Here is a 13758-nt window from a genome sequence, read left to right as displayed (position 1 = left end):
AGGCAGAAGCATGGTGGGAACAAAAATAAAGTATCAGATGATCGGGAGAGATCAGAAATCTGGTTCAATTAGCTGAGCAAGAAACGAGGTGAACAGTGATACAGACAAGCAGAACAAGAGGTAAAGTTAGAGCTGGAACTGAGATGTCATGGAGATGACAGATTTAAGCACACAGTCTGATTTATGGTTTAGAAACTATAGACCAGCACGTTCCAAGGCAACGGAATATATTTTTTTAATTATTTATTTATTTTTGGCTGCATTGGGTCTTTGTTGCTGCGCGCTGGCTGTCTCTAGTTGTGGTGAGCGGGGGCTACTCTTTGCTGCGGTGCGTGGGCTCCTCATAGCAGTGGCTTCTATTGTTGCGGAGCACGGGCTCTAGGTGCACGCGGGCTTCAGAAGCTGTGGCACGCAGGCTCAGTAGTTGTGGCTCGTGGGCTCTAGAGTGCAGGCTCAGTAGTTGTGGCGCACGGGCTTTGCTGCTCCGCAGCACGTGGGATCTTCCCGGACTAGGGCTTGAACCTGTGTCCCCTGCATTGGCAGGCGGATTCTTAACCACTGTGCCACCAGGGAAGCCCGGGAACAGGATATTCTGCAATAATGGAAATACTGTCTGTGTGTGCTTGGTCTTATATTGTAGTGACTAACCATATCTAGACAGTGAGCATTAAAATGTGGTGTGTCTGAAAAACTAAACTTTTAATTGTGTATTTAATTTAAATAAACTACTACATGTGGCTAGTGGTTGCCATGTCGGAAATCACAAAAATAAACTTCTTAAAGAAGATATATGAAGAATACACGGCTTTTTAAAAATATGTAAACCAAGAAAGGCAAATACAGGTGGAAAATGAGAGCAACAAAATTTTGTACAGTAGAAAGCAGATGCCAGAGAGTAACTATGACTTAGCTGACCGGGTAAAGCCAAATCATAAGCAACTAGTAGGGAAAACCAGAAAACCACTCAACTGATACCAAAGAACCACACCAAGCAACTCAGTACTTATATATATCACATAACTTTGGAAGTGGGTATGCAGGTAGGGCTAAACATAGGAGAAATGTTTTAAACTCTGTACAGCAGGGCGAATGCCCCCTTCCACCTTCTCCCACAGGCTCTAAACTTCATCAAGAGGGTAACACATGGCAAGGAGTACTATTAAAAAAACACAGATTAAGTCAATGCAGACAAAACAAATTATTCCAACGGCAGCCTTCTGTCTGCACTAGGCTCTTAAGACACTAACAGACAGGTATAGGCCCTACAGGGAAGAGACTAGAAGAACAGTCCCTGGAGAATCTAAACAAACTCAACAGAAAAGGCCCACAGGGGCTGATGAAGGAACTCCCCACCCCTAGAGAAATGGCCGCCCACACTGTCCCTCACGAAAGCCCACATCCAACAACCTACTGCCACAGGCAGTTAACCTTTTAGTGTCAAGTGGGCAGCCTGGAATCACCAGACATTTGAGGAAAACATCTAACATGAAAGATGGAAAAGGAAGGGAGGAAAAATCTCTTAAGTTGATACGTATAAATATTTCCTCAGAATCTTAGAAGGAAACCTAAGAAAAGACAACATACCCAAATTTCTGCTATGCCAATTCAATTGTTTTCATTATTTTCATGTTCTCATCCACTCTTTAAAGTAGCTCTCGCTATAATGCTTGAATGTCTTTGCCTTACAGGAAAGCGAAATATTACAGACTATAGTCCCAGCCTACGCCATCCAAGCCGCTCTGAACAACTCAGGGTATATCCTTACACTATCCTTATACCAAGCGTCTGGGTCCATTCACACAATCCTTGTGCAAGGGTGCTTGAAACACAGGTTTCAAATGAGATGGCCACTAATGGCAAATCCAACGAACTATACGGATTCTACTTAAAAGGTTAGCCATTTCTAAAAGGAAATCTTAGCCAAAAAGCATGATTTCCCAACTACACACTGAGCTCCAAATAGGATTTCCTATGAGGAGAAACCGGAAACACCACTAACCATGATGGTTCCTGGAGCTGACTCCGATGGACTCACAGAGCTTTGGTATGCGCTCCTGTCATGCACAGAACTCTGGTCGTAGGAGGAAGATGTTGTTACGGGACTAGTGGAGCTCAGCGATGAGCTGGTCAGACTGCAGGAGGTAATGACTGAAGTTGTGTGGGTGGAGTTCTGCACTGCACTGGTCACTGCTAGGGAGGTATTCAAAGAGTCACTACAAAGAATAAAAGACATGAGACATAAATTTGTGTCACTTTACAGGTTTTCATGGAGTGATTTCATCTCTTTATTGTCATATTCTAAATTAAATAAACATATCTGTAACTACAAATTTACACTACTGCATTATTTATTTAGTTGTTAATTCTTCTCGTGCAGGATCCAATCCAGGATCATCTGCATTACTTTTTATTTTTTTGTAACATCTTTATTGTATGTAATTGCTTTACAATGGTGTTAGTTTCTGCTGTATAACAAAGTGAATCAGCTATACATATACACATATATCCCCACATCTCCTCCCGCTTGCGTTTCTCTCCCACCCTCCCTATCCCACCCCTCTAGGTGTTCACAAAGCACCGAGCTGATCGTCCTGTGCTATGCAGCTGCTTCCCACTAGCTATCTGTTTTACATTTGGTAGTGTGTATATGTCCATGCCACTCTCTCACTCCGTCCCAGCTTCTTACCTGTCCCCCTCCCCGGGTCCTCAAGTCCATTCTCTACATCTGTGTCTTTATTCCTGTCCTGCCCCTAGGTTCTGAAGAACGTTTGTAGATTTTTTGATGATGGCCATTCTGATCGGTGTGAAGTGATACCTCATTGTGGTTTTGATTTGCATTTCTCTAATGATTAGTGATGTTGAGCATCCTTTCATGTGTTTGTTGGCAATCTGTGTATCTTCTTTGGAGAAATGTCTATTTAGGTCTTACACCCATTTTTGCATTGGGTTGTTGGCTCTTTTGACATTGAGCTGCATGAGCTGCTTCTAAATTTTGGAGGTTAATCCTTTGTCAGTTGCTTCATTGGCAAATATTTTCTCCCATTCTGAGGGTTGTCTTTTCGTCTTGTAAATTATGGTTTCCCTTGTTGTGCAAAAGCTTTCAAGTTTCATTAGGTCCCATGTGTTTATTTTCGTTTTTATTTCCATTTCTCTAGGAGGTGGATCAAATAGGATCTTGCTGTGATTTATGTCAGAGTGTTCTAACTATGTTTTCCTCTGAGTTTTACAGTGTCCGGTCCTACATTTAGGTCTCTAATCCATTTTGAGTTTACTTTTGTATATGGTGTTAGGAAGTGTTCTAATTTCATTCCTTTTACATGTAGCTATCCAGTTTTCCCAGCACCACTTACTGAAGAGGCTGTCTTTTCTCCATTGTATATTCTTGCTTCCTTTGTCATAAATTAGGTGACCATATGTGCGTGGGTTTATCTCTGGGCTTTCTACCCTGTTCCACTGATCCATATTTCTGTTTTTGTGCCAGTACCATACTGTCTTGATTATTGTAGATTTGTAGTATAGTCTAAAGTCAGGGAGCCTGATTCCTCCAGCTCCGTTTTTCCTTCTCAAGATTGCTTTGGGGGGCTTCCCTGGTGGCACAGTGGTTGGGAATCCGCCTGTCAATGCAGGGGACACAGGTTAGAGCCCTGGTCTGGGAAGATCCCACATGCCGCAGAGCAACTAAGCCCGTGCACCAGAACTATTGAGCCTGCACTCTAGAGCCCGCGAGCCACAACTACTGAGCCCACATGTCACAACTACTGAAGCCCGTACACTTGGAGCCTGTGCTCTGTGACAGGAGAGGCCGCCGCAACGAGAAGCCTGTGCACTGCAATGAAGAGTGGCCCCCATTCATTGCAACTAGAGAAAGCCCGCACGCAGGAACGAAGACCCAATGCAGCCAAAAACAAATAAATAAATTTATTTAAAAAAAAAAAAAAAAAAGATTGCTTTGGCTATTCGGGGTCTTTTGCATTTCCATAAACATTGTAAAATTTTTTGTTTCTAGTTCTATGAACAACGCCATTGGTAGCTTGATAGGGATTGCACTGAATCTGTATATTGCTTTGGGTAGTAGAGTCATTTTCACAATGTTGATTCTTCTAATCCAAGAACATGGTATATCTCTCCATCTGTCTGTATCGTCTTTAATTTCTTTCATCATTGTCTTATAGTTTTCTGCATACAGGTCTTTTGTCTCCTCAGGAAGTTTATTCCTAGGTATTTTATTCTTTTTGTTGCAAAGGTAAATGGGGTTGTTTCCTTAATTTGTCTTTCAGATTTTTTGTCGTTAGTGTATAGGAACGCAAGAGATTTCTGTGCATTAATTTTGTATCCTGCTACTTTACCAAATTCATTGATTAGCTCTAGTAGTTTTCTGGTGGTATCTTTAGGATTCTCACGTGTAGTATCATGTCATCTGCAAACAGTGGCAGTCTTACTTCTTCTTTTCTGATTTGGAATCCTTTTATTTCTTTTTCTTCTTCTCTGACTGCTGTGACTAAAACTTCCAAAACTATGTTGAATAACAGCAGTGAGAGTGGGCAACCTTGTCTTGTTCCTGATCATAGAGGATATGGTTTCAGTTTTTCACCACTGAGAACGATGTTGGCTGTGGGTTTGTAATATATGGCCTTTATTATGTTGAGGTAGGTTCCCTCTATGCCCATTCTCTGGACAGTTTTTATCATAAATGGGTGTTGAATTTTGTTGAAAGCTTTCTCTGCATCTATTGAGATGATCATATGGTTTTTCTCCTTCAGTTTGTTAATATGGTGTACCACGTTGACTGATTTGTGTATACTGAAGAATCCCTGCATTCCTGGGATAAACCCTACTTGATCATGGTGTATGATGCTTTTAATATGCTGTTGGATTCTGTTTGCTAGTATTTTGTTGAGGATTTTTGCGTCTATGTTCATCACTGATATTGGCCTACAGTTTTCTTTCTTTGTGACATCTTTGTCTGGTTTTGGTATCGGGGCGATGGTGGCCTCGCAGAATGAGTTTGGGAGTATTCCTCCCTCTGCTATATTTTGGAAGAGTTTGAGAAGGATAGGTGTTAGCTCTTCTCTAAATGTTTGATAGAATTCACCTGTGAAGCCATCTGGTCCTGGGATTTTGTTTGTTGGAAGATTTTTAATCACAGTTACTACTGCATTATTTAAATGATGCAACTGAAGATTCAAAAGAACCACCCCTCCCCCCCTCCCAAATTAGACCCACCTAATTTAACTGACAGGCAGGGTGACATCTTTAAGGATCCTTAAGAATCTTTACGGAATCCAGATATTGTGAGTCCATCCTTAGAAAAGGGAACTCAAGCAATTATCAGATTTTGGCTCTAGAAAGTAAAAAATTTAATAAAATAGAATCTAAAATCTGGGATTCTCTATTTATAAAATATTCCACTGAAAGAAAATAAGTGTTGACAAAGATGTATAGAAACTGCATCCCTCATAAGCTACTGGTAGGAATGTAAATGCTGCAGCCTCTGTGGGAAACGTTTGACAGTTCCTCAAGTGGTTAAATATGAGAGTTACCATATGATCCAGCAATTCCTAGGTATATATACAAAAGAAATTAAAGCACACAAAAATTTTAACTGAATTTTCACACAGCATGATTTATAATAGCCAAAAAGTAGATGCAACCAAATGTCCATAAACTAATGAATGAATAAACAAAATGTGATGTATCTGCAAAATGAAATATTATTTGGAAACAAAATGCATACACACTATAACATGGATGACCCTTGAAAACACTATGCTAAGTGAAAGAAGTCAGATACAAAAGGCCACTTACTGCATTTTTTTCTAGTTATGTGCAGTGTCCAGAACAGGCAAATTCAGAGACAGATTACTGGTTTCCAGGGGATGGGGGAGGGGGGAAATTGGAAGTGACTGCTAACAGGCACAGGATTTCTTTTTAGGGTGATGGAAGAAATGTTCTGTAATTAGATACTGGTGATGACGGCACAAACCCATCACTATAGGGTGTCTTTTCTCCACCAGGTGATTTCTTAGGCTCTATTTTGTTTTACTTTGCAAAGGACTTAATTCAGTCAAAACCAGAGAGAGAAGTAGGAAGTTGTATACCTTAAAGATTTCGAATACAAGCTAATGGGAATCTGGCTACTATTTTCACTGCTTGCAGCTGATCCAAATTCAGAGAGAGAAGGTTCTGATCCAAATTCCAAGGCGCCAAACTGGACATTTAATCCTGTGACATCTGCTGAACCAGGCATTTCCACTGCAGAAGCTGGGATCTGAAAAAGCAAAACCATGATGTCAGCAACAGAGGTCAGAGATTCCAAGTCCCAAGGCCTACAAAGCTAACAAGCACTGGGTTCCCAGGGCATTGTGGGCAGGCCTGAGGAACAAGGAGTGAAAGGCTGAAAGGAAGGAAAAAGGAAGATGATTTTTTTTTTTTAAAGAGAGAGAAAGGAACAGAGCAAAGAAAAATTAAAAAGTTAACAGGACAAAAAAAAAAAAAAGTTAACAGGACAATGGTCAGTGCCACCAACTGCTTCTTTGAGCAAAGAGAGGGGGGAGGATTGTGGTGAAAGATGAGTGAAGAAGAGGGGCCTCTAATGAAAGCATTACCTGGTCAACGAACCACTCATCCTCTGTCTACAGAGCACAGCTAAATACGTAAGAACAGCAGGTCCTGAGTTAAATACACAAGACCATCAGATTTCCTGAGCCAGACCTGTAATTTGAATGCACAGTCCCTGTCTCTTCGCACAAACCCATTCCCTCTAATATTAGCCCAGTTGCTCAGAAGTGACTAAGTCCTCATAAAGCAGTAAACTATGTACTTGAAAATACCACAGGAACTAAGTGTTAAAATACGTCTGTCTTTGGGACTGCGACTTCACGATGGAAGACCCACCTTAGAAGCTGGAGGTATTCGCCGCTTAGGGAGTTTGACGTGTTTAGGCTGTGGCTGGTGAGCAGACACGGCGATGTTTTCGACAGTCATGCTGGGAAGCTGCAGAAGTTTGTTCACAGTGGAGGTACTGCTGTCTCTGGGTGCTGACTCTCGGAGTTTCACCTGGGAAGGAAAGGACTCCAACCCAGGAGGAGGAACAGTGACTGCCTGAGTCTGCTGCTGCTGTCGTTGGCTCAGTTGGCTAAGAACAGGGGATGGCTCAGGCTGAGATTTGAAGTCTAAGAAGGCGGGGGGGTGGGGGGCAACAATCAATCATTTAGGCACATGAGCTCACAGCTCCCTCTTCCACCAGCACTGATGCTGAAGGATTGCTGTCATCACTAGTTTCTCCCAACCGTCTTCTAGCTGAATCCCAAACGTGGTGTGTGCGTGTGTCTATAATGTTTAACAACTGGTATATGATAGATTGAAAAGAACACCTGAATGGGTTTGTAGCTAATGTCTTATGCAGAGAGGAGATTCAGTTTATGCTAAAGCATATGGGGTGGGGAATAGGTGTTTTATATTAACTTCTGAAAACTATATTATTGATTTTTTTTCAGTAAGTAACATATGTGATATTACAAAATCTAAAAGGTACAAAAATACACATGAATGTGATGTGAATACAAATCACCCTTCCACCCCATCCCCAAATTTGATCCACAGAAGCAGACACAGTACCCAGTTTCTTGAATATCTTCAGACATACTGTTTCAGTATATATACATAGAGACACACACACACACATATATCTTGCTTCCTCGCAAACCATTTAGTTTTCAGAGACTGTTCCACATTAACGTATAAGGTGCTACTTCATTTTTATGATTACAAAGTAATCCATCATACATAGGTATTGATTTTTAAAACCAGTACTGTATTAATAAACTTTTAGGTTTTCCAATCTCTTGCTATGAAAAACAATGCTGCAATGAATATATTTCTATGTAAGACATTTTGGTCAAGTGCAAGTATATCTGTAGGATCAATTGCTAAAATACAGCTGCTGGTTCAAAGAGTGACTATATTTTAAATTTTGACAAACACTTCAAAATTCCTATCCATAGACAGAACACAAACTTTTTAACATACTGTAATACCACACTTTTATCCTTCCTAGTTTGATTGGTGGAAAAATGGCAGAAAAGACACAAATTAAAATGATATAAGTTTCAGGGCTTCCCTGGTGGCTCAGTGGTTAAGGATCCGCCTGCCAATGCAGGGGACATGGGTTCGAGCCCTGGTCCGGGAAGAACCCACATGCCGCGGAGCAACTAAGCCCGTGCACCACAACTACTGAGCCCGTGCGCCTAGAGCCTGTGCTCCGCAACAAGAGAAGCCACCGCAATGAGAAGCCGGCGCACCACAACAAAGAGCAGCCCCCGCTCGCCGCAACTAGAGAAAGCCCACGCGCAGCAACGAAGGCCCAACGCAGCCAAAAATAAATAAATTTCTTTTAAAAAATGATATGTTTGGCTAAAAATCATTGCGTACACTTAAGTTTTCTTTGCCTATGAACTCTGTCCATACCCTCTCTTGACCATTTTTTTTACTTCGTTGTTGGTCTCCTTGATTTTTAGTTAGTTTTTATATTAAGGAAGTTAGCCCTTTGCCTATGATACAAATTTTTTTTTCATAGGTTGTCTCCCTTTTCATTTGGTTATGGTGTTTCCTATCATATCTAGAAAGGTCTACCTCACACAGAGTATATCAAAATCTTCCCATGTTTTTCTCTATTATTGTTCTAGATTCATTATTTATGTTTGGGTATTTCACTCATTTGGCACTTTGCTGAAGAGTGGGAGTTAGGGATCCAACTTCATTTTCCAGCCAGTTACCAAACAGAAATAAACCATCTTTCCACCATTGAGTTGAAATGCTACCTCTGTCATATAGGATAGAGGTTGGCAATCCTTTCCTGCAAAGGACAAGACAGTAAATATTTTAGGCTCTGAAGGCCATCTGTTAGCAAATTCTCAACTCTGCCTTTGTAGATTGAAAGTAGTTACAGGAAAAACAGAAATGAATGGCTGTGGCTGTGTTCCTATAAAAGTGTACTTACACAAATGGTGGCAAATCCAGTTGAAGGTTTGCCATCCCATGACTTAGTATATTTCCATCATAGATGAATCTATTTTTGGCTTGATATTAGAGGCATGTACAAAGAAGACAGGCTTTTAAAGAATATGGGAATAGCACGCTCAAATCTAAAAACTCACACCACTCATCTGTTAAGTGTGCAGAAAAAAGTTAACATACATAGGAGGCCTATAGCTGCCATCAGAAATGCCAGCTTGCAGATGGGCTCTCAGCTTCTGTCTGGGAACAGGGAATTTTGGTATGTTCTAGACAAAGGATGCCTACACTCTAACTGATAAAAGGGATTCTCTGCTCCTCGATTATTTGTACAATGTGGTTTATGTTGAATACTTGCTTTCCTTCTGGGATTCTACAATTTTGGTTTGTACTAGGTGGAGGGTGCCCACGTAACCAAGTCCCCCAGTAAAAACCTTGGGCACTGAATCTTTAGTGAATTCCTTGGTAGACACGACTTCAAACCTAGAGTAGTCTCAGGTACTTCCATAACAGTAAACCATTTCATTCAGCAGAGAAATGTGCTTCCATGTCTCTCAATACACCCTAAACATAAACCAGACAGCTGACCCTATGGTTAAAGTAACCCCCTGCTATTGTGGCATGTGTGTGTTGGTGGGAAATGGTGGTTTAATGTCAAAAAGTCTATGGGAGTACAGCTTAGAAAACATCCAACTTACACATGATGCCTTTAAATTATAAACCACAGACATTAAGCCTGGACCAAATCATGGTGGATACATGCATGTGTTAGAATCAGAAAGCAACCAGAGGATATGATTTAAAGTGTTGTCCACATTCCACCTTCTTATTCTAATAAAGCTCAAAAAATCTGTCTAGGCATTTATTCAAAGTGTTGTTTCCTTATATTTGCATGAATATTTCCATGTTTTTGCACATCTCTTCAAGGTATGTACTTACTACTACTACTAATATTAACAAATAAATGCAGGTATTTATACAATGCCAAGCTGACTGATTTAACTCAGCAACTCTGCAGAAGTTCTACTAAAAAAGAAATATGTCTTGTCAAATCCACATTAGTGTGCAAAAGTCAACCTGCTCTGCTAATGTTCGGCATGTCCTCACTAGGGGCAAACCACCACACTTACCAAAATACACTTACCAAAATGACTAAGGACTGAGGACTGGGATGCTGAGGGCTTGAGGTCCCAAGAAGAAGCGGTTGTGGGAGGACCTGTATTATTCTGCTGTGAACTTGGGGTGGTGGTAAACTGGCCCAAACTTGGAGCTTCCAACTGGTCCAAAATCTGGGAACTGGTGATGTTTGCCATTTTGGAAGGTGCGAGCTCTCCAAATCCTGAACCAAGGACGGATGACTTTAAAGGGAAAGAAAAGCAAAAGTCCTCAGCGATACAGAATTTCTACAACAGGCTCTAAAACACGCCATGTATTTTCACAAGGATTTAAAAAATTATAACCTAAAACATTCTGGATTAGTAAAAATCATCTGAGTGAATACTACATGAAAACATTACAAGATCTGACTACATAAATCCAACAGTCCTTCCTGATTCTGATATAAGAGGTTAGAGGGGGGCTTCCCTGGTGGCGCAGTAGTTAAGAATCCACCTGCCAATGCAGGGGACACGCGTTCGATCCCTGGTCCGGGAAGATCCCACACGCCGTGGAGCAACTAAGCCTGTGAGCCACAACTACTGAGCCCACGTGCCACAACTACTGAAGCCCACGTACCTAGAGCCCATGCTCCACAACAAGAAAAGCCCGTGCATTGCAACAAAGAGTAGCCCCCGCTCGCGGCAACTAGAGAAAGCCCGTGCGCAGCAACGAAGACCCAACGCAGCCATAAATAAATAAATAAATAATTTTTAAAAAGAGGTTAGAGGGAAGGGGAATATTTGCCCTAGACTTTAAGAAATTGATTTTTATTTAAAAAGTGATGTCACAAGTTCACAAACACAATACTACTTTTTTTTAAAGTAAAGAGAAATACCATGAATAAAATGACAGAGACAAGCCTGAAAAACAAAATACAGTCTTTAACTTTTTAATGTTTTTAATAGGTTTAGTCACAGAGAGATCAGCCATCGGGTCACCCGGCAAGATCAGACGCAGGTCACAGTACTTACTTAAAAAGTTTGTATTCTGAAATCAGATATGAATTACACAGGTGGTATTTGTGTATTGAGCAGATTCCCTAGACACTGCTGTGTTTATTTCAAGGTGTTTAGATGACTAACTACACCAAATACGCTCCCAATGCGAATGAAAGCCTATGACTAGACAACATACAGTTGCAGATCAACTGCATTTTTACTTATCACGATCATTCAGTTTCTGGAAAGGTTAAGTCCTTTGTCAAAAATAACTTTGCAGGGACTTCCCTGGCATTCCAGTGGTTAAGATTCTATGCTTCCACTACAGGGGGGCACAGGTTCGATCCCTGGTTGGGGAACTAAGATCCCACATGCCGTGTAGTGTGGTCAATAAATAAATAAGTAAACAAGCAAACATTAAAAAAATTAAAAAAAAGAAACCTTTCCATAACCATCTTAAAGGTTAAAAATAGAAATGATTTGCATTTCATCAAGAGGTCAGATCTAGAGAGCAGAATTATTTCTGCTATCAATTCCCAAAGGCATGGACTATCTATCCCAGTTGTTCTAAAGATATCCAAATTCTCCAAAACTAGGCTGTCGGCAATTATTGCACATCAAACACAGAATCTGTTTCTATTAGAAAGTTGTGCTAACATTACTTATTGCTACTCCTGATTCTGTGCTCATGCTGCCCGCTACACTACTCTTATGTTGCTATAAATCTGCCAAAACCCAGCTCAAGCCTACTTGCTCAATAAAGGCTTCTTGGATGATGCTTCTATTCTTTCTGTTTTCTTACCTAATCTCTATCCTGTTTCAGCATTTAATCTTAACGCACTTTCTGTGTGTTTCACAACACGATGACATCACTGCATCAATGACTAGCACCTTGCTTTAGGTAACACTTAGCACAGGACTTTAATTCCACCTATGCATTTCAATCAATGGGGGCAGTTTACAAATGTGTCTATTGGTACACTTGTGCACATGCACTCACATATACATAAGCACACACAAGTGCCCAAGCCCAAAGATTCTGACTGGTCTTGTGTAGAATCTGGTATAATTTTATTATTATTATCATTATTAATGTTGCTATTAACTAAAGTTTTCCAATGATTATAAAAGTATAGTAGGGTTGGAACTTCCCTGGTAGTCCAGTGGTATAAGAATCTGCCTTCCAATGCAGGGGACACTTAATTCCTGGTTGCGGAACTAAGATCCCACATGCTGTGGGGCAACTAAGCCTGCACGCTCTAGAGCCCACAAGCCACAACTAGAGAAAAGCCCGTGCGCTGCAATGAAAGATGCTGCATGCTGCAATGAAGATCTCGTGTGCCGCAGCTAAGACCCAATGTAGCCAAATAAATTTTTTTTTTTTAAAAAAAGTACAGTAGGGTTGAGAACCACTGCTCTAATATGCTAAACAAACAATTCTTACTCCAGTTTCTCAAGATGTTGTCCACAACAAAAAGCAACATACCTGGGGGATGCTGTAAAAAACAGAAACAAAAACAAAAACTCAACTCACGTCTTATCTACGCTCTCAGTGGCCTGACTATGATTCCAGCAAGTCAGCAAGGACATCACATCAGTATACCAGTGGCAGATGGAGGAAAGAAATTGGATGGTTCAATCAAACTCAGGGGTATTACTGGGCCCTCTCAAAACAGAGACAGCACCCTGCCTTGGGCCTGTCCGACTTCAAGCACTGATACCCTCTCAAACACTATCAACAATGGCACTAAAAATGTCAAGTTCCCAAGCCAGTTATACTTGACATGACATGACTATGTAGAGTAGAAGACAGCAATGAAAAGTTTACATATTCAATTCTCCATTTTTTTAGGGAACAGCAAAGGATTTTGAGTCAAGTGGGAGAGGGTGATTATCATATATCGTATTCATAAGAAATTCCATTTCAACTGTAGATTTCAGGTAGGACACAGCGAAGAATGAACCAAAGCAATTGTCACTAGGGAAAGCTGTGGATCTGTGTTTATAGCCCTTCCAACCTCCCCTCTGCCAACTCAGAACTGCCCACAGTTGGATAGGGACTTGAGTTCACCATTCTGCAGCTACATTCTTTCACGTTCTATGCTCTTTTATTCCCATCACCTATCTTCATATGCTTCACTAAAGGTTCCTGAACTTCTTTCTGATGGGAGTTTAATTCTTATGGGAGCCAGAGTCATATATGCAGCAACAGATGACACTGTTCCATTGAAAACGCATTTAAAATTTTAAGGGCCTCTACTACATAATTTTTTGGAATAACAAATAAAAATGAAAAAAATGTAAGAACCTAGGCAGACCTAGAAAAAACTGTTCTTGCATATTAGCAAGCCAATACTCACAAACATTAGCATTTAAGTAAACTGGAAGACAAATGAAAATTTAACATCTTAAGTACAGAGACAGACTTTGAAACAAAATCCAAGAAAAAAAAATCATTAGTAAGAAGGATGCCTAACTAAATGATTATAACTAAACTAATTCATAATTCAATGAATCATAAAGAAGTATTTTTATCTTCATCCAGAAAACTCAGTAGTTGAATTCCACATGGCATCATCAGATATGTGCTTGGAAATTATCACATCATTGTTTTCTGGACCGAGATCTAGTGTAGAAAACTTTTATACGT

The 13758-nt window shown here is 40.5% G+C and overlaps 1 protein-coding gene and 1 non-coding gene across 14 annotated transcripts in view; both read right to left on the bottom strand.

The window, feature by feature from the left end:
* Nucleotides 1-13758, bottom strand: part of UBAP2 (ubiquitin associated protein 2) — a 116868-nt gene that overhangs the window by 15524 nt on the left and 87586 nt on the right. For all 13 annotated transcript variants that reach the window (XM_089912500.1, XM_089912502.1, XM_089912503.1 and 10 more), the window contains 4 exons: nucleotides 10157-10370; nucleotides 6895-7172; nucleotides 6099-6268; nucleotides 2000-2213 (listed from right to left, as the gene is read on the bottom strand). In XM_089912500.1, coding sequence (XP_089768626.1) covers nucleotides 2000-2213; nucleotides 6099-6268; nucleotides 6895-7172; nucleotides 10157-10370 — 876 coding nt within the window. The remainder of the gene's footprint in view (nucleotides 1-1999; nucleotides 2214-6098; nucleotides 6269-6894; nucleotides 7173-10156; nucleotides 10371-13758) is intronic.
* Nucleotides 13648-13728, bottom strand: LOC115803868 (small nucleolar RNA SNORD121A). Its single transcript, XR_004024661.1, has one exon. It is a non-coding gene; the product is annotated as a small nucleolar RNA SNORD121A (small nucleolar RNA).

Source organism: Delphinapterus leucas, chromosome 6 (assembly GCF_059928025.1).
Source record: "Delphinapterus leucas isolate spDelLeu-1000000601 "Yukka" chromosome 6, BTC_Dleu_Yukka2, whole genome shotgun sequence".
NCBI lineage: Eukaryota > Metazoa > Chordata > Mammalia > Artiodactyla > Monodontidae > Delphinapterus > Delphinapterus leucas.
This window is presented reverse-complemented; position numbering and strand designations above follow the sequence as displayed.